Here is a 23,321-nt window from a genome sequence, read left to right as displayed (position 1 = left end):
CTTCTCTCCAATTTACGAATATCGAGAACTGGGTCAACGATGACGTCCGCCTCTCTCCGATACCCGAAACCGAAAGTTGATCGCGCGAGGAATGGGGAAGAGGAAGGGAAGGGAAGGGAAGGAGATTCTTTTTCTCCTGGGTGTCCCTTATCGAGCCATCGTCGTCATCTTCTTTTCGATCCTTCCCAATCGAGGCGGAGAAAGCGGCCACGGGCGAAACGGGGACGGTTTATTTGAATGAGAGATGCCTCCGTCGCTGCTTTTTCGTTTTCCCTTAGCTTCTGACACTTAGCTTCTGAAAGCCGATGTATGGACCACCCCGACGCTCCTTCTGTCGATTGCTCGAGCTATGATTGCTCGAGCGCGAAGAAAAAATTCGATCCATTTTTGAAACGTGTTTGAATTTTTTTTTTTTTTTTGCGTGCGCGTGGAAGAATGCTGCAAATCTCAAAGGAAATTTAACATTGGAAAATTAGGTAGGAGTGAGAAGTTGAAGTTAGAGGAGGTTTGGAATATAGCGGATGGATTTATAATCGCTCGAGGATGAAGATTGGTCGTGAGTTGAGTCAAATTCTTATAGCTCGACGCCATCTGGTGGTGTTGAAGTCCCGCTAAGTTCCGCAAAGCGGAGCACGACGTGACGAATACCACGAATATATTGCGCGTATTTTTCCTATCGAACAGTTAGAAATGATTTATCGAACTTTCGTTCCGTGTATAATCATTTTTTTTTTTTTTTTTTACTGCTCTTAAGATAACTTGAAAGGCGAAAGAACTTTGATGGGGTAATTAAATTTTCAATTAACTCGCATTAATTAATATCGGCCTGTTAATTGTACTGCAATCTGTATAACCGCGTTTCGCTAATTGGCAAAAATGTTCATTCTGGATCTGGAATGGAAAAATTTTGTAACAATATTTAATATATATTTATATATTTTCTTTTGTGTTACGTTTATCATTCTTCTTCTTCTTCTTTTGCAAAATGGCTTTTCGTTTAATTAAAAATCGTACGAGTTCGAATTTAATCACGATTGGCTGTGATGATAAACAACGATAAAAAATGACAAAGGTGACACGCTTAAATCACCCAAGCACAATGATTCAGATAATTCAGATTCTCAATCGAACTCGAGAACTCGTTTGCACCTACCTTTCCTTTCCGTTTAAGTAAAACAATTATTCATTTTTGTTGACGCGCATTCTTCGATGATATTTATGTATACAGTCTTCTTTTTATATATATATAATTCCAATAATAAATATCGGATAAAATTATTAAACAAAACAGGGATGGGATTTGAAAACACAAGAGTTTCTTCCAAATATTGGACTAGTTTTTTTTTCTTTTATACAAGATTAGATGCAAACGTGTATATAAATAACAACAAAATAAATATTTATTTATACAGTAAATAACAACGTAAATAATAACATTATTTTACAGTACTGCGCCTATGTGGCGAATAAATTAATCATAAATTAGTCGATAAATAGAGTATAGTTACAGTTGTTATGGAAACAGTCCACTCGTCGACGTAGTAGTAACAGTAGTAGCAGTAGTAGTAGTAGTAGTAGTATTCCGTGTCGATGGGTGCGTCTCGTTCGTCCGTCTACCTATAAACGTGATCCGAGCGCTCGATGAGCTCGTGGGAACGCGATTCCTCGATCGAACATATTGGATTGCCAAGCGTCGGAAAACCCATTGAACGCGGCATTAAAAGTAAAAGAAAAGAAGATGGCGCGAATAAGAATCGTATCGAAAATGAAAATATGGATGGCAACGCTACGTATTCATACGACGTGTGCAAAATTTGAAAATTATTTCGCATCGTTCTTCGAAAGAAACTCTGTCCAAACTCCGTCACGATCTGTCCAAGTCTACTGTCCACGGTCGAACAGCAAAGAGTCGTCTCGCTTCGAAAGGAATCGGGCGAAGAGAGGGAGGGAGAAACGAAGAGAAATGGAGAGGAGGCAAGAAGAGCAGCGTGTTGGCAAGAAAAATTGGCCCCGAAAATTGGCGAACGATGGCGGAGAAAAATTTCGAGTACCACGAATAGCACGGGATCTCCTTTCCTTCTTCTTCTTTTTATTTCGCGTGCGCCGAGTAGGCCAACTCGTGGGCGGCGTCACCCTGGACACCGGAAATAGGCTCCTGGAAACTTCTGGCCCAACCGCTCGAGTAGCTGTCGCCGTGGCCGTGGTCCGAGCTGAACGTGTGGCTGGAGCTGTGATGAGGATGGGCTACCACCTCGTACGTCACGTGTTTCTGCTGGGAGAACAGCTTCTTCAGGCCTATTATACCGGCCAACAACAGAGCGATCTTGGAGAGGAGCAACGCTTTCCCGACCAATAGCGCGAGCGCTTTAAAGGCGAGACCTCCGATCAGACCGATCTTCAGCACAGCAGCTGCGATCAACGGGCCCATGTTATTGTTCTTCTTGCCACGACCTGAAATCATCGACGATCGTTCGTCGTACAATCGTTCATATTCGCTTTCTTTAAGAAACGAATTCGACTCGAAATAATTTTCGTAATAGATTGGCTTGGAAATGTGACATCCGCAAGGAATGAAGAGTAAAGACGACGAAGATGAACGCGAGAGGAGAATAGATTCCTTCAGATCGAAGGATCTGGATTTCTGTAATGTAGAATCGAGTTTGAACGAGCAGTAAAGTGAAAATCTTCCTCGTTGAGAGATTGAAATCTATTAGTCAGAAGTAGATGATGGAAGATAGATTTGGATTTCTGTAGAATCGAAATGTGAACGAAATAAAAGTAAAAATCTCCCTCGTTGAAAATTTATTAGTTGGAAGTAAATAGTAGAATGTGTTTACCATCTTGTACGGGAACGTTATCCGCCCTCTCGATGGAGAGTCCGAGGTTCAGCGATCCGTTCTCATCCTCGGACGCGGAAACTACAACGTCGTCCTCGGGCAGGATCCTCCATTTGATGCTCCTCGACCTGACGAACGCGTACACCTTGTTGGCGACGAGGTCGAGGACCTCGGATTCATCGTCTTTGCTCCTCCCTGCCTCGAACGTGATCACTTCCTCGGATGCTTGGCTCGTTTTTCTTATCTCGATGTCGTCGGTCAACTTGATCGACGCCTTCTTCAGCAGCTTGTTCATGTACGTGACCAGCTTGAGCATCACGCAACTGCTCATGTCGTTTTGCGAGCACTTGGAGTTGAGCTTCCTTAGAACCTCCTCCTCGTACTTGGCCCGATCCGTTAGCGTCACGGACTGCTGCTCGAGGACGCTCATCTTGTCGAGCTTCTCTGTCAACGGGGTCGCCAGGCACAGGGCGGCCAGCAACGAGATCGACAGGAATAACACTGCCACGGCCTTCATCCTGCCTCTCTCTGCAAAGCAACGGAAACGAAAAAAAACTTCTCAATTCGAGGGATCGAATTCTTTCCAATCGTCACAAGGGGGAGAAGGAGAAAAATTTGCAAGAAAGAAAGAACTCTCCACAATTCCAAAAATCCACAAGCGAAAGAAAACCTCTCTCTCTCTCTGAGTTCACGGAGAAGATAGAGAAGATAAAAGTTTGGCGGAAGGTACTCACGAAAATTTAGATTCCTCGAAGAAGACGAGCGGAGCGGGTGGAAGGAAGCTGGGTGGAGGAAGCACGGTGCCTCGTGCCCTCTTCTCTCTGTCCCTTTCCTGTCTCAACCGACGGCGGGTCCACCACCCGATGCGTGGATCGAGCGTAGCGAGTATTCTGAACCCGGTCGTCTCGCCCCGGCCGCTTTTATATACCGTAGGCAAACCGGCCGAATATGCGTGCACGCGAAAACGCGGTGCGGCACACACCGGGTCCACCACACCAGGGATCACATGGAGCACACGGCGTACACGGGGGCGGGTGGCGGCCACTTTTGCCTTTGATACGAGGTTGGTCGCACTGGTCACATGATGGAACACAGTGGTGGGATCCACCGTGTGGCTCCGCTCCCGCCCCCCTCCTGTACCCGCGCGCTCATCTCGGCTGAAAAGAGCGCCGACCCCCGAGAGAGATCCGAAGAGCAAACTGGTTCCACCTTTGCCGGACACCTCGGGACACCTCGGTGGTGGTGCTTGAGTTGCTTATTGGTGTAGAGCGGAGGCCGTTGGTTCGTCTCGAACCAACACAAGCGTCGGCGATTCCTGGACTCTTCTCCTGGTGGTGTCCAGCCACGAGACCCGTGTCGCGAGAACCGTGTCACGGATGTGGAACACGCGAACGAGCGCCCGCCACTTTGTTAGACACTTGACCGAGGCTGCCGATGCCTCCATCGGTGTCGCGATCGATTCGCTATCTCTACGATATCTACGATATTCCATGTATTCTGTACAATTTACGAGCGTCCTCTCGTACTCTCCAATGTCGTTTTCTTTTTTTTTTTAGTTGGTTTTAGAGTTTGGTTTTTTAGGGGGAGGGTTGTCGACTCGAGAGTGTTCGTGAGGAGAGGATTTCGATTTAACGGAGATGGAAAAAGTGAGGTAATCTGGGGATAAGTTTGAGCTGGATTATTTCGCTAATTTCATCGACTCAGTTACAGTAGTTTTTCAGGTTCGAGGGAAGGAAGAACGGACGGAAGATCCGACGGTAGCGATCTCGTGACTCGTGGGCAGGAATATCGGAATCGAGGTGAAAAATATTCTAGAAAGCAACTAACTGGCAGGGGCCCTCGTTATATTACGCTCGTAAAGAAAGTAAATATCGCGTGCCGTAATAAGAAACAATTACGGAAGGAGGAGGAGGAGGGCGAGTGTGGCAGACGAAGTGTGCCAAGTTCGGAGCCTCCTTCCGCAGGATTGCCGCGCAAGTTCGCGCGGCAGAAGATTTCTTTTGCCTGGTTTCGAGCGTTTAAATAAAAAGAAGAAGAAAAAACAACACGCGCGATCTCTTTTCCCTAATCGTTGGGAAACTCGGTGTCTTAACCCGGATAAAAATAAAGGAATTATCTTGTCCCAACCCGTGGCTCGTTCCCGTAGGTGGAAGTGAGAAAACATTCAGGCCAGAAGCGAGGATTCGAGCACGAAGTGCGCGCGAACGATTGATCAAGGAGGCGGTGTAAAGAAAATCAAATATTTGAGCAACGCGGTTGGAAAAAGAGTCGATTGAGCGTAGAGTAAATAAACGGATTTTCTTGGATCTTCGGACAGTGATGAATCGGGAGGAATCGGTAGAAAGTCGGAAATACCGTGGTGCCGTTGTTTGCGTTTCGGATGATACGCGACTTCGCGGAGGAACGGTTCTCCGTGAAGTTATCGGTAAGAAATCAAGGGGGTCGCGGCAAACAACGACATCGCGAGATGTCGCCGAGATCCGAGCAAAACTAGGCGTGAAGCGGTGGAACGCATAGAAAAACGTTAGATATCCGATATCCGCTTTTCATTCTTGAATCGAGTAGCTCTTGCTACTTTCCCGGATGGGGGGGAAAAGGATTCGATGTTCAATCGAATTATTACGAGATCTCGTATCAAGGATCGTTATTTTTTGAGAGTTTTCGCTTCGAAAGGTACGAAATTTTCGGCCGGTTATTAAAACTTTATTCGACTTTCGACTCGTAAACAACATCGTCCCCCTCGAAACTTTCAAATATTCAAATTTCCAAAGATAATCGGTCAACCGGTCGATAAATCACCCAGTGAAATCTAATTCCTTCGATCGGTGAAATTAAAATTCGATACCGAAACTAAATCCACATGACCTGAAACGCGAACACCGTATCTGAAATCACCGATCGTAGATTTCGCGCTTCGGATTTCCACTTCGAGTCGTAAACGTCGATCGGTTTGTGTGCATCGATTCTTTTCACTCGGGATCCAAACTCGAAATTATGGATTCGAGCTGTGGTAAACGTGTTGTTTCTCGTCGATCGGCAAAATGGAATGTTGAAGAAGAAGAAGAAGAAAAAAAGAAATAAATAAAAAGGACGAGAAGTATGCCAGCCGTGGATTCGTATATGGTAAACGATTATTCGACGTCGACTCGATCTTCCAATTCCCCTGAAGGTGTTTTGGTTATAAAGGTTCGAGGACCGTTACGTCGAATTCCAATTCGTCAGTTTTGGACAGCGTGGGTGATCGATTTTTCAACGAGATCTCGATGAATATTATCAATACCATCGAAGTTTTCATGTGAAATTGGAATTTTTGTGTCTAAAAAGACGTCGTACGTATAACAGGTACAACGTTCACTTGTACGAAGTACAAATTATTGTATTAGACACTGTACCTTACCTTCTTTAGCTTCTTAGAGGCTATGTTTAACATTCTGTCCGTCTTCTACAGAATATCCGCTCATTAAATCGCATCTTATCTAAGTAAACACACCTAACTGACCAGGAAAACCGCAGGTATGTACATCATCGGTTACATTCATCCAGGTAAAAGCAGGCATACTTTCGTGCCAAACTCTCGTTCATCCAACTCGACGTATATATATGTATATGTACATACTTAGATAAAAAAAAATATTTATAAATTCAGCCTCCTAAACGTTTTATATTCATTAACAATGATATTCTTCCTTAAATTTCATTAATAACTTCGTTTCACAAACGAAAAATTACAATTGCAAAGAATCATTCGTATAGTTTCTCTTCCAGTATTTGATAAAAATCATAATCTTCAAAAACAATCGATTAAAATTCTGCAGAAAATTGTTAAATATTATTCATTTCGTGTTTATAAAATTTCTATTTGATCCGATAGATTCAAACGGATTCGCCAATTTGAGAAAATTTCTTTCTCTTCGTCCAATTACGAAAGAATTAACGAAGAATCAAAAAATTAGTCTCGAAAAAGAAAAAAGATCGCGAACAAAGTCACGTGCGATCTTTGGTCGATTTGCATTGCTCGAGTGCCTTTGATATCTACCTGTTTCGTTAACTTTCTCCTCGGTAACCTTGTTCCCTCATTTTTTTCTTTTTTTTTTTTTCCTCTCCTCGCTTGATACCACTCGTATCGACGATTTGGTCGACCGTGTCACACGCACGCACGCACACAGGAAATTTCGCTTCCCTTCCTATGCATCAAACAGCGTGGACGAAATTCTAACGAATTGTTGTTAATTTCCATTCGTTAATAGGGATAGAGATTGGTTTGAAAGACGGTCGAAAGACATCGTTGAGTATTAAATGGCAGGCAATTTCATTTAAAAGTGAAATCATCGACGTTTCCGGTCGTTTATATCGCGATATTGTTGGATGAAACGAAGAAACGATGGAACGAGTTTGCGTCCCGTTTTAGAAATTTCTTTTCCTTTGAATATTCAATGAAATTATAGACCACGCTCCGTTTCGGTGTTCGCTCGAGGCTTTGCAAGAGGAAGGCAAAGGAAAAACGAACTCGATCAAGAATTAAAAAAAAAAAAAATATTCGTATATAACGAATCTTCACCATATGAAAACCAACGATCAGCAAGAATGATACTGCTGATCTCTTACATATCCAGGCTGATTAATTCCTAAATCAACCCTTCCCTTTTCACGATTTCCCAATTTCCACTCCCCGAAGAATCTCCCTGAAGAAGGATCAATCGTGCAACAGACGCGCACAGACGAGAACCGACGAGTCCATTGTGAGACCACGATGATACGTAAAAACTGGTTCGTAAAATCGATTGTTTTTGCGCGAGACTTTCCGTGTTTTCCGTGTATCGGCCGTTTCCGGTCTTCTGGCTCGAACGAGGCCACTTGGTCAACAGGTCCGCTCCATCCGATTCTCTGGATCGCGAGTGAGAATCGCGTCGAACCGGTTGCCTCGTGCACTCTCGTTCCACCTTTTCTTACGACGAGAGAGAGAGAGAGAGAGAGAGAGAGAGAGAGAGAGAGAGATAAGATTTTCACGCGACTTCGAACCCGCGGTTGCGTTTCATCCATGAAGAAGAAAAAGAGGAGAGAAGCGAGAACGAAAGAATGTGAAGTGGTTAGTTGTTCGATCGAGGCTATTATTTTGGAGGACGACTGGTTTTCCGACTGCGTGTTTGCAGAGGTGGAGAAATGTTTGACGAGAGAAAATGGGGTTGGTTTAAGAGAGGGGTTGGCGAGAAAATGTATTAAGTTAATAACGACACGTTATTTCGCGCTGGAAAGGATAAAAAAAAATCGTGAAGGGAAATCGTTGATGGTAGAAATGGTTAAAGTTAAAATATTAATTTTATAAATTTATAAATAGAATTAGAAATAGAAATTATTCGGTAATTTTGCCGAAAGCTTTTTTCTTTCTTTTTTTTTTTCAATTTAATCTATCTTGAAATTTGTAAGTTTGAATATATTTGGATTTAGGAAATATCATTATCTCCTACGCGTATCTGGATCGATCGTTGTGATCGTTCAGAATTGATAGTATCTCGTTGCGATGTCCAGAAATTTTTCAGAAGGGAGAAAGATACGGGAATTCAAATTCTTGTGTGCTCGATTTGTGTTTACATTGTCGGGATAATATATTTTTTCGGTGGCGACGTACGTTTGTATCGACGCGCAACAGTCTATAAAGATACACGAGCGAGCGATGGCCCTCCCTGGCCGTAAACTTGTCACAGCCGTCCCATATTTTTCGACGGCTATGGCGATTGAGAAACGTTAAACGTGGAGGGAATGCAGAGAGACATGAAAACAAGTAATCTGATATTAATAAAATTTTATACGACACTACGCTTCGAGCAACTTTCCATTCAAAGAGATATTTCAATGAAACGACGGACAGCAACAACAATGTCTTTTAATTCCGCAATAAATTTTGTTATAATCCGTTTTTACTACTTAATTATTAATTTTAATCATTACAAGAAATGCTATGCGAATAATTATGAAAAGTAAAGAAGTAAAGGCACCGACTGTTATTTAAATTTTGAGAAAGTTTCCGTATTATTCCTTTTATTTCGTTTAGTAATTATTGCATATAATGTGTGAATCGAATCATACACCTATAATTAAATTTATGAATTATTGATCATTCGGAAAAATAATAAAATCTAAAATCTTAAAATCCTAAATGTATACAAAATAAATTATCACAAATTATTATTTGCGTATATGCGCATTCTTCCTACACACACACACACGCACACGCACACACACACAAAACTTATTCAAATTTATGAATGAAAAGTAGGACATAGCTGATCACCTACGATATTCGAACGAAGGACTATTGCGTTCAATAATGGCAATGATTTATAATCTAAGAAGAGAGCGTATCGTATCCCTTGGAATTAAATTCTCAAAGAAACGCGAAACTTTTACAAAGATTTCTTCGATACAATTCCGTCAAACGCAGTAATATAAAAAACTGTAGCATTGCACGGAATAGATACAAAGATATCGTAATACTATCAATGAGGTCAACATCGAAGAGAGCAAAATTTTCAAAATTCGATCCTCTTTACGACTGGTAATCTCGATAGCCTCGATAAGCGAGTTCCTGTCCGTAGGTATCTCTGTGATATCCAATCGGATATTCAGGACCGTGATGTTCCCCGGGATAAGGATAACTGCTTTCCTTGTGATACGGATAAGCTATGCCACTTTGGGTGTACACAGGCGGATGATAAGTCTGCGTAAACGGCTTGTAAAGTTTGAAGAAGCCGATTAAACCGGGTATCACGATCGCAAGGAAGCCTAGAAACTTCTTGAAGGACGCCAGGCCCAGGATCAGAGGCAGGAACAAGAGTAGCTTCAGTTTGAACAGCTTCAACACGAGCAGCATGGGGATAAGAAGTCTCTTGAATTGATTACGAGCTGTTAGAAGAAATATAATATTAATAATAATAATAACATTTAGAAACAGATCCAATAAATGCACTTTAAACTTTGATTTTTAACGTAGAGATGAAAAGAATAATATAACACAATTTTGGAAGGATTGTCTTTCGCTAATGAATCTCTAAACAGATTATTTATTTGCTCACAGAAAAGGGTATCCTTTTTGTTCTCAAGAGTGTCAATTTCGTCGGCGATTTCGTCCAAGAATCGTGGCGCGTACACTTCGTTTTCTCCAGTTTCTTCTGAAGGTACGTGCAACTCGATGGCCACGGTTTTCACGAACTTTTCAATTTTCCTGAGAGCGAACTTCGTCAGCTGATCCCATTCGGAGTCGGTAGACCTGAAAATGAAGGAAAGAAAAAGTCGTGAGAAATCAATATACTCGTAATTGATAAGAAGTGAACTGATATATTTTTTGGAACCTGGCTTCGCTGGAGTATTCATACGGTTGACGATCGACCTCCCGCACGACGTCACTTGACATCCTGATGACCTTCACGTGTTCGTTCATATCGTAGCGAGGCTGGTCGAAGAAATCGGAGAAGTAACCCAAAGCCTGAGATTTGAAGCATTCCGCCAGATCGCCGTTTAAACATCCGTGATTCGTCTTTGCCACGTAAGGATCCACGTTTCGATCCACTCCTACACCTATCCAATCGAACAATCCCTTCCCTTGCCGCGTCTTGTTCAAATTCTTCTCCGGCACGTGATTCTCTGAAAATCGAGTTTATAAATTTCGAACCCCTTTCCAAATTCGTGATTCCAACGCCTCCGAGTTTCATCTCATAATTTACCTTCCAAATTCCAAAATTTGGAAAGTTTCCACTTCCAACTATCGAATTTCAAATGACTCACCGCGTGCCTCGGATCCGGAACTTCCATCCTCGAATGTGACCGACAGGCACGGTACCAACAGCGTCAACAACACCACCACTTTCGTTACCGGCAATTGCACTAGTCGCATTCTTCTCAACGTTGCACAGTCCTGCAATCACGTTCCTTTATCGACACACTCGCGACAACATCCTCTCGCGAAAACCGAGTACATCGAATGTACGTTGTACATGTAACCTTTAATCCATTAATACCATTTCTGCCAAAGGAATGCACTCTTTTTCAACTCGAGCGGAAAGGAAGGAATGAAGAGGAAAAAAAAAAAAAAAAGAAATGAATGATCTTTGAAAAATGGATCGCGCTCTATCTTCCTCTCTAAACCTCGTCTGGAGCGACTGGATCGGGTAACGACATCGATTCCACGATTCCAGGGGGAGGGAAGGGGGAAAAAAAAGAGGAAAATCACGGCGATCGTGATTCACGAACCGCGGTCGAACGTCTGTCGGAGACCCAACAAGTTGGATCGTTAACCACGCGGCGGATCTCCAAGTTCCGTTACCTCGGCGGACCAATCGCGAGTCCTGGTTCAAAGGAACCGGGTCCGTAACCTTGTATTCCGGTCGCGCGTCCATCGTATTCGTTACGCCGATCACGCATTCTCTTTAACCGAATTCATCGTGTGCAACTAATATCCTTTTTCTTAATTGTTGCGTCTCTAATTGCTTTCAAGATTAATATCGATTCAATTCAGTCTCGAGATATCGACTCGTGAATTGGTTAATCGCGACGAGTCGAGCAATAATAAAGTTCGATTTTATGATATTACATATGATATAATAAGCGAGTTGGACATTGGATTTTTCTTTCTTTTTGGAATTATCGATCGAAGATACCTCTAACGATTTTGATCGAATTTTAACGTTTCAAAAATTTACGGAAGATTTACGCAGCTCGTCGGAAAGTCGTGCGACGAAATTGAATCCGAGCTTCGAAGTTTCGAGAAAGAGGAAAAAAAATCGAGTCTCACCTTCTCGATGGGAGTAAAATGGAGGATAGACTTAGATCGGCTCGCGTCTCTTTCCTCTTTATTTATATACGAGAGGAGGCTCGTGGAGTGAGAGGAGAAGGATTCGTAGGTTGGCAGATTCGTGCGGGGGCAGAAAAGGGAGCATGTAAAAATCGAAAGTGAAAGCGGTCCCCGGATGCGAGATCCGGAACAAGTCGGTTTCGAGCGAACAGGGAGGAGCAAGAGAGTGACGAGAACGAGAAGAAGTCGTTGGACTTTCTTCGTAATCCACGTTCGAGCGTGCGTCATCGAGCCTGCTCCTTTCGTTTTCTCCCGTGTTCTCCGACATATTCGTTCTTTCGAAACTGTGGATTCTAGATATTCGACCCTTTCGTGGAATTACGGCAAACGAAATTGGCAATCGAAACTGGAATACAAAATTTTTCCCTCGTTATTGATCCCGAATCGCGAAACGAGTGAAAGAAAATATTTTTTATATCTTTCGACAAAGAAGCTTCGTTTTTTTTTTGTTTTTTCTTTTCTTTTTTTTTTACCGAACGTTGATGATATTCGTGACACAGCTTTGGAGTGGTTGAAAATTTATAAAAAAACAATTTCCAATACACGCATTTGTTTGCGAAGAAATCCTATCCTCCAAAACTATGAACAAATATATCAACATTCTGTACAATATATATACATATATATAATTGCACCATATAACTGAATTACCGTTTCCAAATTACTGTGAATGATGTGTGCCAATACTGTTTCGTAACGGAAAAGAAAAAAAAAAAAAAAGAAAGAAGAAATCGGTAGCGCATTCACAATTTTATTGACGCACTGTACAAAGAACTCGGTTGACCCAGAAGTCGGGCCGACTCTCTCCGACCCTGATGGAAATATTGTTATATTAATAAATAATAGTTTTGCCCGGGAATATTCACATCATCCCCGCGCTCGATCGATTAATTTAAAATTAACAGCCAAACAGTCTCACCCTTGGCTTAAAATAAATAAATAAATAACTAAATTCGTGGAGCTTGGATCCGACCCTGATCGCGAATAATTAAAAAAGTAAATTAAATCGAAAGAAAAAGAAGAAGGTGTTGATCACGATTTCCAACTCCACCGTGCGATGATCAGCTAATCTTGCCGATTAATTAAACCGCTAAATCAAATGGAATTGCTCGTTTTCCTTTGAAAATCGTGGTGACGTTACGTATCACATACCACTTCGATTTTCCACTTCGTTCTCGATCTTGGTTTACCTCTGAATCGTCGACGAATAATCGTTCTTCGTCGAAAAAGAAAGAAAAGTTATTTTAAGTTATCTTATCGTACAATCCTCGGCCATCGAGGATTCAAAGGTAACTCGAAATACCGAGGAACAGAAACACGCGGTATAAACTGTCTCCCTGATAAATCGTGCGTGTCTCTTCTGATCGAGTAATAATTATTCGTCGTCCCCCCAACGTTGCGCAACGTTCGAGATAACGATACACGCGTTTCCAGCTATCGTGTACCGTTATCCACGCGTAATTATCGACGTTCTTTCGTTGCCAGCCTTCTACCCCTGCTTAATCGACACGGAATTGCCTCGGTTTAACTGTCTTTGATCCGGACTATCGGCCGTGTAATTGCCCTGTGAGACGATCCGTCATCGCGTACAGTACGTAGATGCTTCGAGACTTTTTTTTCCATTTTTCGAACAGTCGGAACGGAAAAGAGAGTCTTTCGTGGAATCTTCACATTCGTGAAGGAGATTTCGATGCCCGCATACGACTGGACTAGTCGGGTGGATATCGGGGCAGAAAGAATAAAAGTCATCTTTCGATCGATCAAGATGTAAAAAAAGTATTTCCCAAGAATCAAACTCCGTTATCTTGTCAATCGAATTAGAAGCTGGAGCAGCACACGCTCGAAACACTCTCGCTCTGGCATCCCCTCGTGTAAACGAAAAATAATATTTATTCGATTGGATCGAAGAGTTTGTTGCAAGTTTTATCGAAACTCGCCGAGTTCCATCCTCTTACAACTTCCTCGCGTGCACCAGTTTGTCGATGTCCTGATACGTGGCCAGCATCGCCTGATTCTGCCTGAGGCTTTGATCTTCCCGCGCGATCGCGCAATTGGAGTACGCCCCCTCGCACTTGACGCCGTCCTGGCCGTCCTTGGCCGCCTTCATGTAACGGAAGAACCTGAGCACGTCCGGATTGTCGCTGCTCGGCCTCCTCAGCTCGTTCAATTCCCTGGACAATTGCGCCGAGACGAGGTTCGAGTACGGCGCGTACCTGGCCGGGCTCCGATACATCGCGCACACGGCGTACTCCCTGCAACCTTCGGTCGTGTGGCCGAGGCGCGAGAACACCGCGTCCAGGCGCGACAATAGGGGAGAGTAGAAAGGATCGTAGTTGGTCAGCAGCAACGAGCTCGTTGGAATCTCGTGGAACACCTGAAAGAGTTTATTCAAACCGTTGAATTTCTTTCTTTCTTTCAAGTCTATCTGATTGAAAAGAAATCGAATGACAATTGAAACTATTTTCTAATTGGAAATGGGTTTTCGCCAAACGATAATATAATAATAATAATGTTAAGTGGAAGGTGTTATACATTGAATTTTAGAAGAAAGATAAATTGAAGATTATCGTATACTCGTAATAGTAGTCTTTACCTTGAAATCTTGCTTTTTAGAAAGTCCATTAGCGGCGACGTGCCTGGTGTAGTAACGATCAGCGACTGCATTAGCATGCGTCATTCTATGATCGGTGAAAGAATATCTCGAGGCGATTTCTGGCGATGTCTTTTGTGACTGCATCATGGTTTCGTCGTACATCGCGGAGGCTGGCAGAGTACCTACCGGTTGCCTGGTCAAATAGTCGTCGTTGTACAAATCGGAATTATCCTTGAACTCGAAATTCTCTTCGGGTTGGGCCGTGGTGTGCGACGATTGAGCGAACGAGGAAACCCCTGGAACGAGAAGAGATTTGAAAAAAACGAGTCTCGACAGACAGATTTCCGGTAGAATTTTGATGGGAGAATTGCGAAGGCAAGGAATAGGAAGGATCACTCACCTTTGCCGACGATATTACCGATACTCCCTATGATGCTGGGCAGGAAAAGTGCGAGCAGCACGCTCTTAATGATCTGTACACCGAAAATCAGAGGTAGCAGCAGCTTCTTCAGGCCGAATGCTAGAAAACCAAGTCCGAATCCTGTTAAAAAGGAACTCTTTCCCTGAAAGATGGCTGAAAGCAAAAGTACCAGCGTATTAAAGCACTGCGGTTAGTCCTGTAAGCCATGCTGCTGCAGCCATCGCGTCTCTCTCTCTCTCTCTCTCTCTCTGAAATTTCGCTCGACGTGTAATCGAAATTTTGTTTTAAGCGACCAGTATCGATGTAACGATTTTGATTAATTTTTGCCAATCAAAATCAGCAGGTGAGATTACCAAGCTAATTATCTTCTTTTTTTTCAGCGAGAAAGCTAAAAAGATCGGTGGTGCGTTGGTGAAAAGCGCAATTCTTCGACAATGGCGGTCCAACCGTTCGATCGATCTTTGTGCGTGCACGTGCAACGACTTTCTTGCCAACGATGCCAATCTCTTTGTGAGAAGCTCGCTTACGGGCCTCGATCGTATCGTCCAAATCGTCCACGAAAATACTACTCGTTTTACAGAAGATAAAAGTTCGGATTGAACTTGCCTACTTTCTCGACGGAGGAGAATCGTCGCTATCTGGCAAACAACGGACAGGTAATAGTAAATATGCGAGACCACGATCGAGACCCGATCGCCACCAATTTCGTTTCGAAACGATTGCCGATTGAGCTCGACCGATTTCGTCGACGATCGATCCATCCCTGTGCGCGAAAATTGAAAACTCGGACGAAGGCAGCGGCGAACGTCCATAAAGGCATCCAAAAATGAAAGGAAGAACCGCGACGCTGCGTGAAAACCACCTCTCCCTACCGAGCATCCGCTCTGGTGCGAGGATTACGAAAGCGTGACACGTTCACGCGGACTCACCGTTCAAGAAGTTTCTAGCTTTTCTACCGGCTACTAACTCCTTCCTCAGACCACGTATCTTTACCACGTGCTCTCTCGCGTCCGGCCGCCTCTCCTCTTTACCTTTTTCGCCTTTCCTCCCGTCCCCGCTCCCCATTATCCGCGACGCGTGTGTCGCGTTGCCGGGCGGATCGTCTCCAAGGACGCGCGAGGCAGGAACGATCCCTTCCTTCTCCTCTTCCTCTTCCCGAAAATCGTGAACGGGGGACGTCGAGTTCTCCATAGCCTCGACCCGGTATCGAGATCTGTCGTCCGTTTGGACTATTTGGTTCACGTTCACGTCCAGTTTCGTGGGTTTGCCGGGCACGGTTTGATGGGGATGGCGATGACGGTCCGCGGTCTCGAGCGAAACCTCGTTCTCGATGGGCTGCTCGAGCCGGTGGCTGGTCTCGTTCAAGGCCGCCACGTGGTCCTTGACCCCGGACGCCAGCCACGCGACCGCCAACATCGACAGGATTCTCGTCACACGCATCGTCCCCATCGAGTTCGGCCGCTCTCCTCTCGCTCTCTCGCTCTCTCTCCTTTTCTCTACCTTCGTCTCTGCTTCTCGCTCTCCTCTCGGCTAGCTTTTGCCGCCGAAATGTAGCTGCATCTCGGTCTCTGAGGCTCGCTCCGTTCCTGGAATAATTTCAGGTAACAGTTTATTTGATATTATCGATCTTTTGAAGATTCTTTTAAGTTCGTTTGTGATGTAAGGGGACACGGAAGTTCTTTTGCACTGTTAACGAGAATTTAACGATTATTAATCGTGCGAGACGTGATTATGATGATTGTAGCTGGATGCTAGAGTGGGGTATTTAAATTGCACGTGTATTAAAAACAAGAAAAGTGTGAGAAATCGTGTCTCGCAAACTTTTACGCAAAGATACAGTAAATAGCGTAACAGTATCGGTTCTGAATAAAAACAACACGATCCCGTGCAACGGATCTTTGAACGGAGCTAATATATATATATATTCTAACTCTCCATCCATGTTTACCTTTATATCTGCTTCGAGTAAGAGAGAAATATTTGTTCAACAGGATCGTCACGATCCTGATCCTTCGATTCGTTTCGAGAGAATTCACGCCAGATTCTTCCTCTTCGCGTCGCATAAACGGACCCGGTCAGCCATCGAAGTGTATATCCGATTCGACGTAAGTGAACAACTGTTCTAAGCGGAATTTTCGGATTTTGATTATTGAAGAAGGAGGAGCACGCGTGCAACGGGGAATAATGGAGCAAACCGTTCGAGAACCCGTGCACGATGGTCGACTCGAGCGCAACTGGCGAGTCTCTCTCCGTAGGATCGGTTGGGCAGATCCGATCTGGGTTACCCGGCCATTCGTCTGCCCGTCCCTCTGTTCCTTCCTTTCCACCTTCGTCCTCCTCGTTCATTCGCCAGTCCAACTCCCGCCATACACCGCCCGTCTCCTTTCATCCACCGCGCGGAACGCTACCCGTCCTCCTCTCATTCAAATCCAATCGAATTCTCGACGCGGGTCTAACTAACGATCGCCGGACCGATTTCACCGGTTGGAATTTCGGCTGATTCGTCCCAACTCTTCCTCTTTTTCTTCTTCATTTTTTTTTTATTGCCTGCCCTTTACTCTGCTGATCTATTCTGATTTTTCGTTTAATTAGCTTGATTTTTTCCCCCGATTTTTGGAATTACGTTATACGACGAGACGTGGAAAAAGAGGAATTTCGCTCTTTTTTTTCTTTCTTTCTTTCTGATCGATCCAATTTTTCACGCAGAAACAAAGGATAATTCCAGAAATAATTCCTCGAAGAGAAATCGAATTTCACGTGACGCGAGGTCGAAGCTCGCGCGGAAAGCTCGTCGTGGAAAATTCCCGGCGTAAAGCCCCGGCTTGAAGTGTCGTTGCACCATCGACACGAATAATCGAGCATTTTTAAAATTCAAGTAGGCCGCTAATCCGGTTTTCAATTTATTTTTCTCCCTGTGGTGTCGAAAAGATCCCGTGGATAAAATTTTTCACTCGCGAGCCTCGTCTTTCCGTTTTCCATGGGTAACCGAACGGACATGGAAAGAACGTGAACGTTAATTGCGCTGATCAATAGAAAAGGGTGTCTCCAAACCAGACTTTGTTGCATCGCGCGACATTACTCTCACGACAGATTTCACTGTGTCCCGAATGTACGGTTTTCTTCGTTCCTCCTCGAGTTGTGTGCACGCGTGTGCCAAGGGAAATTCGATCGAACGCGCGATCAGAATTTCAATCCACGGGGATCTTCCACCACCATCCCGTGATTCCTGATTAAATTTGGATTCGTGGAAGATTTATTGGATATTGAGGGGCGTTGAAGGCAAAATTGCTCTTTTACGCGGTTCGACTTGGAGCGTCTTTTCAAATTTTTAAATTCGGTTCGGATCAAAAGTATACTGCGAAGATTTCGAATGTTATGGTTACTTTCTCGATCGCGGGTTAAATGGTAAAAAAATTTATTTGCTTTGGAAATTGGGTCGTGTTCGGAATAATTTATCGCCCACGGATTTAAGGAAGACAAAGACGTGGTTGTTTTTAACAGAATCGATGATGGTGTTACGAAACGACATATACCCGCCGACGTGACTCGATTTCCTGAATTCGATAGATCGAAATTACACGCGGGATAAGGATAAGAAAGATTCGTCCAAAAACGAGGATCGATTCGTCCTCTAGAATCATATATGTGAATGGAATAATTAACGAGACACTTTACAATCCTGATAGATCTCTGTTGAGATAGCGAGCAACGGAATTCGTTGAATAATTCATCGATTTTTGACAAGATAAAACGTGTTTATCGCAGGAGAAGAGATTCCAAAGAAAAAAAGCTATCATAGAAACTCCTCTCTTTTCAGACCCGAAATAAAGCAAAAGATCCAAAACTATTTCAAATTCTTGTATTTCTCCCTTCTTCAGAAATTACCTACGAAACACGATTCAATCAAGAAAAATCCTCGACCTTACACCTAACCTTTCTTCTCGCGAAAAACTTCGCAACCCCTGGACTGAAGCTCGAGCGAGAAACCCTCGAACGAGCGCCGTTATGTTAATACTCCGGCTCGAACGTAACGGTCGGGCGTACGAACGCGGAGTGCAAGCTGCGTGTCGGTCGCCGTCTCGCGCCGACCGTTCCACCCGATCGGCTGCAATCATTGTCATTAAACGCGACGGATGGTATTATCGCGTGGAACGATCGACGCCGCATCCATCTACGCCTATAACCGGCCCTGTAACGGTCGTACCTCCCGATCGCGCACGTCGAAGCACGGGTCACCGTGCGGAAGCGCGCGTCACGGGGAGCCACGCACCACGTCCAAATCTGTCAGTGGGTCATCGGTGCGCCGCGCCTTTCCACGAGTTTCCAGCCAAGGAGTCGACCTTGACCGCCATCGTGGCCACCGTTCGCGCGAGGCTCGCTGCATTTGGAAAATTTGACAGGATCGGAAGGATACGGAGAAGAAATCGTGGAGATGCAGTTGTTGGTTGGCTCTCTTCGCTCGAGACGTTTAATGCTCGAGGTACTCGTTACTTTTGAATCGGTTACACCAAGTAGAGCAATTTATTTTGTAAAAATATACATATAGGTACTAGAAATTAATTACAACTAATTCGATCGTTTCGAAGAATAATAAAAGAATTTTAAGCAATTTTTTCTTTCCGAATCCATCGTGGACGATTCACAAACGTACGTGTCTTCTCCCCCGGAAGTGGGCATCACGCGAGGTCGTTGGCGAATTCCTCTGGATTTACGGTACACCTAATCAATTGGAGAAATTCGAATAACTCGCGTGACGTGTGCGCGAATCCGCGAGGAAAAAGAAAAACCCACTCGCCGCTTATGATCCTCGATTACGTGCGCCTCGTTACAAATATTGGTAACGGTACTCGGCAACGTGTGAAAGTCATTTCTCGCCGGGTGGAAAGCGATCGATAATCGCCGCTAAATACGATGTACCCTATTATCGTTAAGAAAGTGTTCGGGAAGAAGGAGGCGCGAGTGGAAGAGGAAAGAAAGGATTGGAAAGATGTTTGTCCAAGCGAGATTTGGCACGAGATTTGCCTCGGATGATCTTTCGAGTTTTCCTTCCGTTCTTTCTCATCCATACGGGTTGCGGTAGGCTAGATAGGGAGGACCTTGTTGGTAGTCGTTTCTGTGAGACGGCCAGACCTCCTCTCCGTATCCTGTGGACGGAAAAATTTGTAATAACAATTTTGCGAATAATGGTATTATGAAAATATTTTATCGCGCAAAAGAGCGAGGTAGGTAGAGGAGGGCAGATTAGTCGATCTCAGCCTAGAAAACGGGGATCGGTTACACTCGACTAATCTCTTCCTTTTTTCTCTCTCTCTCTCTCTCCATATTCCAGAGAAAATACGTGCAATTACGTGGAATCAACGGGCGATCATGATGCTCGAAATATCATTGGAATCGCTTCTCGCCCATCAATTCCGCGCCGAGCGTTATATAACTGTGGTTCGCGGAACAGGTATTGTGTCATCGAGCATCGCACGATTACATTATTTATACGCGCGTTATTCCGACCAATCGTCACGGTCGTGTCGGCCTTAAAATCGTGGCTGTAATATCGTACGCGTTCCAAAATGACAACGAACCGTGACACCAAACCGGTGAGAAAGGTAAAGCAGTTCCTGCTTCCGTTTATACCTGACGGATAATCGATCGGCGCTTCGGCTGCTGTGGTCCACAGGTGGTGGGGGTAACCTTGATGATGGGGCTGCGACACTTTGCAGATCTTGAGACGCGTGAACAGTATCGGGAGGAGGATCGAGGCGATCACTAGAATCTTTTTGATGAAGTGAACGGCGAGGAAGATCGGCACGATCCAAAGTTTCAGCTTCATCAATTTGAAGAGGATCAAGAGTGGGAGGATGAGAGCCTTCTTGTGCTTGATCCCTCGCCAAGCAGCTGTCAATTTGTACGGAAATTTATTAAAAACAAAGGATCGAAAAGAATTGGAATTAGAGAATTAAAATTTTCAATTTCTTTTTTCTTTTTTACTTATTCCTGCTCGTTTACGGAAATTACCGTCGGATATGCCTCTGCTCTCCATCCGAGCGAGTTGGTCCTCGTCCACGATCATGGGCATTGTCCCGAAACTTCTCGCGGAAACCGTGTTGTCGATCGTGTAAACGAGAGCTCGTTTCGTAATAAGATCCTCGGCCGTGTCCCTGACGAAGTTCAAGGCCTCCATTATGCCGGTCTTGAACGCACGAGACTCGGGCAATTTCGGGATAACCGGTTGCTGCGACAGTGACGGGATTCTGACGATGCGGATCGCGCCGTACTTGAATTCCTAACGAGGTTTGAATCATCGATCGATTATTATCATCATTGAGAAGAAATATCGCGATACGAAAATTAACGAGATATTAATTAGATATTAGATTTATTACACGACAATTGGGTTTCTGTTTCTGGTAAATTTTTTCGTATCGTTAATATCGATGATATTAATAATTAAAGTTTTGATTTGTGTCTGAATGAGAAATGAAAAATCGTGTGTGGATTCGATCGTTAATAATATCAGTATTAAAAAGTAAAAGTCTAGAAAAATAACAGAGAGGATCGTGTGTCGACACTCTCGCCGCTGCACGAACGGTTTGTTGCGGCGAAATCGTAATGCACACTTCGATCAAACTGTCGTTATTTAATTTTACACGAAAAATATCTCGTGGAAAAGATTGCTTCGTTTTTTGCGGCTTGTTTTCGAATAATGAACAACGAGTGAACGACTTTTCGTTCAGAACTGGTGCATGAAATTCCGTAATCCAATAATCATTCAACGCTACACGAAGAAAAATTTGAAAATACTCTTGAAGTTGAAAAAAATTCGACGAGTCCTACCTTCTCCCTCGCGATGTCGTTCAACCATCTAACGACCCTGAACTTGCCGCAAGTTATAAGATCCTTGTGCGACGCGCAATCGGCTCGGCATCTCTCGACGTACGTCGAGTTGTTGTTGTTCGAATTAAAAGGAGAAGTGGACGTGGTCGACGAGAGACAAAAGATGGTCACCAATAAAGCGTAACCAATTCTGCGAAGGCAACTCAGCCTCGAGCCACGTGACTTCATGACTCCTCGATCGAAGAACGGGGATGCTTGAACGAAGAGCACCATCACCACAATTGCGATTTATTTTTACTCTGTCTAACACCAACTTTTTCCACGGGTTTCCCTTTCCATGATTAAACCGATTATTATTTCCGAACAATGGCTTCTTTCGATCGGTGGATCGGAAGATCGAGCATGAGCACCGCCTCTCTCGGATGCAGGATGATCGAGAGATTAAGTCCACTCACTATCTGACATCTTAGAAGGTGTCTTGACCATTTATATCTGGTGCATTTAGGTCGGTGGGGGTACCGGTCCTCGGCTTAGATAATCTCGCGGCAGAGACTGGAGCTTGATTCCGCACGCACAGTTTGTGAAAAGGCGGACGATCTGGAACCGGCTGCGAATTGGATAAGAAACTTATGAGGATTCACGTCACAGAATTCACGTTTCAGATTCCTCGGTTCCTTTTCGATCGGAAATCGATTGAATCGTTTTGTTTAAGCCGAAAAGAAAGTTGTCGTTGCTCGAAGTTAAATTCGATAGAATTTAGAGAGAATCGCAGAATTATGATTTTTTATTTCTTTATCGTAGTTTCTCGTGCATTAATATTTCATTTGAAATTCCTGTATGATATAATTATTAGGATAATGTGGAGCAGAGCTTCTTTACAATCTTACGATCTAAGAAAATCAGCCTCCTTCCGCGACCGGTTTGTACCCTTACCTGTTTTTCTAAACTACTTTCGATCGAATTAAAATAATTAGGTATAACAAGATAAAAATTGATTAAGAATTTTAAAAATCTTTGAATAAAAAGGAAAAAAAATGTTTATTTAATGATTCGAAGGAAATAATACATTTATTTATTTTCCATACAAGAAGAAGAAGAAGAAGAAAGGACACTCTCTGAGATTTGAAAATCTGTAAAAATTAAAAAAAAAATTTATATTTAACAATTCGAAGAAAACCAGAAGTACAACTGCAAGAAAAGAAAAGGAGAAAAATTGTGTCTTAAAAATTCGAAAATCGTAATAAAAGTCTTAATGAGACGATAAACTTGAGGTCAGAGAGTAAAAAGATTCAAATTTGTCGATTCGAGGAAGAAAAGAAAAGAAATTATCACGATTGTTCGCGAACAAGGAGAGCAGGAAGATGTTTTTTTTGCAAGCTTTCTCGTTCCTCTGAATCTTTACTTTTGCTTATCTAACTGGTCGTAATCAGTGACACAGATTTCTTAATGACCCGTAACATCTTTAGAGAACTCGAATATTTTCACGGTTTCAAACAAACCGTGCAAACGAGAATTTACAAGATTCAGTTAAAAAAAGAAGGAGAAGAAGAAAGAAACTGGTAAAAACTAGTTTAATGCTCGTCAAGATCAAATCTTGTTATCCTCGAAAAATATTCGTAATTACGTGTAATATTTTTCTTTTCGTATTCCATCCTTTTACTTTTCCAACAGAAAATTTCTACACCCATTATCTACTTCCTTCAACGTGATTCGAAATTTGTCCATTTGTCCATGGCAAGGATAAATTTATTTCTCAGTCGATCGATTTAATTTAATAAAACTTAAGAAAGTCAAAGA

The 23,321-nt window shown here is 43.5% G+C and overlaps 4 protein-coding genes across 8 annotated transcripts; all 4 read right to left on the bottom strand.

The window, feature by feature from the left end:
• Positions 1-1,378: 1,378 nt before the first annotated feature.
• LOC107994574 (uncharacterized) lies at positions 1,379-3,768 on the bottom strand. The gene is made up of 3 exons (XM_017051558.3): positions 3,572-3,768; positions 2,838-3,365; positions 1,379-2,451 (listed from the first exon to the last, which is right to left on the bottom strand). Exons 2-3 carry the CDS (start codon positions 3,352-3,354, stop codon positions 2,090-2,092), a joined length of 879 nt encoding a protein of 292 aa, XP_016907047.1. The 5' UTR covers positions 3,355-3,365; positions 3,572-3,768; the 3' UTR covers positions 1,379-2,089.
• A 5,088-nt stretch (positions 3,769-8,856) lies between these two features.
• LOC107994592 (uncharacterized) lies at positions 8,857-12,408 on the bottom strand. 2 transcript variants are annotated; one of them, XM_017051582.3, is made up of 5 exons: positions 11,623-12,370; positions 10,617-10,746; positions 10,184-10,475; positions 9,908-10,101; positions 8,857-9,737 (listed from the first exon to the last, which is right to left on the bottom strand). In XM_017051582.3, the coding sequence occupies exons 1-5, from the start codon at positions 11,908-11,910 to the stop codon at positions 9,382-9,384; spliced, it is 1,260 nt and encodes a 419-aa protein (XP_016907071.2). In that variant the 5' UTR covers positions 11,911-12,370; the 3' UTR covers positions 8,857-9,381. The 2 variants fall into 2 exon arrangements, with proteins under 2 accessions (XP_016907071.2, XP_016907072.2); XM_017051583.3 differs by having other exon boundaries at positions 10,617-12,408.
• Positions 12,409-12,413: 5 nt separating this feature from the next.
• Positions 12,414-18,563, bottom strand: LOC107994591 (uncharacterized). Of its 4 annotated transcripts, none has more exons than XM_017051577.3 (5): positions 16,645-18,563; positions 15,626-16,282; positions 14,676-14,849; positions 14,276-14,571; positions 12,414-14,056 (listed from the first exon to the last, which is right to left on the bottom strand). In XM_017051577.3, exons 2-5 carry the CDS (start codon positions 16,143-16,145, stop codon positions 13,634-13,636), a joined length of 1,413 nt encoding a protein of 470 aa, XP_016907066.1. In that variant the 5' UTR covers positions 16,146-16,282; positions 16,645-18,563; the 3' UTR covers positions 12,414-13,633. The 4 variants fall into 4 exon arrangements, with proteins under 4 accessions (XP_016907066.1, XP_016907068.1, XP_016907069.1 ...); XM_017051579.3 differs by having other exon boundaries at positions 14,676-14,795; XM_017051580.3 differs by having other exon boundaries at positions 15,728-16,282.
• Positions 18,564-19,198: 635 nt separating this feature from the next.
• Positions 19,199-21,998, bottom strand: LOC107994593 (uncharacterized). The gene is made up of 4 exons (XM_017051584.3): positions 21,525-21,998; positions 20,706-20,973; positions 20,325-20,585; positions 19,199-19,840 (listed from the first exon to the last, which is right to left on the bottom strand). The coding sequence occupies exons 1-4, from the start codon at positions 21,795-21,797 to the stop codon at positions 19,755-19,757; spliced, it is 888 nt and encodes a 295-aa protein (XP_016907073.2). The 5' UTR covers positions 21,798-21,998; the 3' UTR covers positions 19,199-19,754.
• Positions 21,999-23,321: the final 1,323 nt, after the last annotated feature.

This window comes from Apis cerana, linkage group LG15 (genome assembly GCF_029169275.1).
Source record: "Apis cerana isolate GH-2021 linkage group LG15, AcerK_1.0, whole genome shotgun sequence".
NCBI lineage: Eukaryota > Metazoa > Arthropoda > Insecta > Hymenoptera > Apidae > Apis > Apis cerana.
Note: the sequence above shows the minus strand (reverse complement) of the source record. Positions and strands in the feature narration are given on the sequence as shown.

What these genes read in the sequence shown, in the direction of transcription:
- LOC107994574 (XM_017051558.3), bottom strand. Translation starts at nt 3,354, where the DNA reads ATGAAGGCCGTGGCAGTGTTATTCCTGTCGATCTCGTTGCTGGCCGCC. An exon ending in TAACGTTCCCGTACAAGATG is followed by an intron (nt 2,452 to 2,837) that starts GTAAACACATTC and finishes CGATGATTTCAG; the next exon opens with GTCGTGGCAAGAAGAACAAT.
- LOC107994592 (XM_017051582.3), bottom strand. Translation starts at nt 11,910, where the DNA reads ATGACGCACGCTCGAACGTGGATTACGAAGAAAGTCCAACGACTTCTT. An exon ending in TTCCGGATCCGAGGCACGCG is followed by an intron (nt 10,476 to 10,616) that starts GTGAGTCATTTG and finishes CTCGATTTTCAG; the next exon opens with AGAATCACGTGCCGGAGAAG. An exon ending in GAATACTCCAGCGAAGCCAG is followed by an intron (nt 10,102 to 10,183) that starts GTTCCAAAAAAT and finishes CTTCATTTTCAG; the next exon opens with GTCTACCGACTCCGAATGGG.
- LOC107994591 (XM_017051577.3), bottom strand. Translation starts at nt 16,145, where the DNA reads ATGGGGACGATGCGTGTGACGAGAATCCTGTCGATGTTGGCGGTCGCG. An exon ending in AGCTAGAAACTTCTTGAACG is followed by an intron (nt 14,850 to 15,625) that starts GTGAGTCCGCGT and finishes TTTTGCTTTCAG; the next exon opens with CCATCTTTCAGGGAAAGAGT. An exon ending in CGGTAATATCGTCGGCAAAG is followed by an intron (nt 14,572 to 14,675) that starts GTGAGTGATCCT and finishes TTCTCGTTCCAG; the next exon opens with GGGTTTCCTCGTTCGCTCAA.
- LOC107994593 (XM_017051584.3), bottom strand. Translation starts at nt 21,797, where the DNA reads ATGGTGCTCTTCGTTCAAGCATCCCCGTTCTTCGATCGAGGAGTCATG. An exon ending in GAGCAGAGGCATATCCGACG is followed by an intron (nt 20,586 to 20,705) that starts GTAATTTCCGTA and finishes ACAAATTGACAG; the next exon opens with CTGCTTGGCGAGGGATCAAG. An exon ending in GCCGATCGATTATCCGTCAG is followed by an intron (nt 19,841 to 20,324) that starts GTATAAACGGAA and finishes TTCCGTCCACAG; the next exon opens with GATACGGAGAGGAGGTCTGG.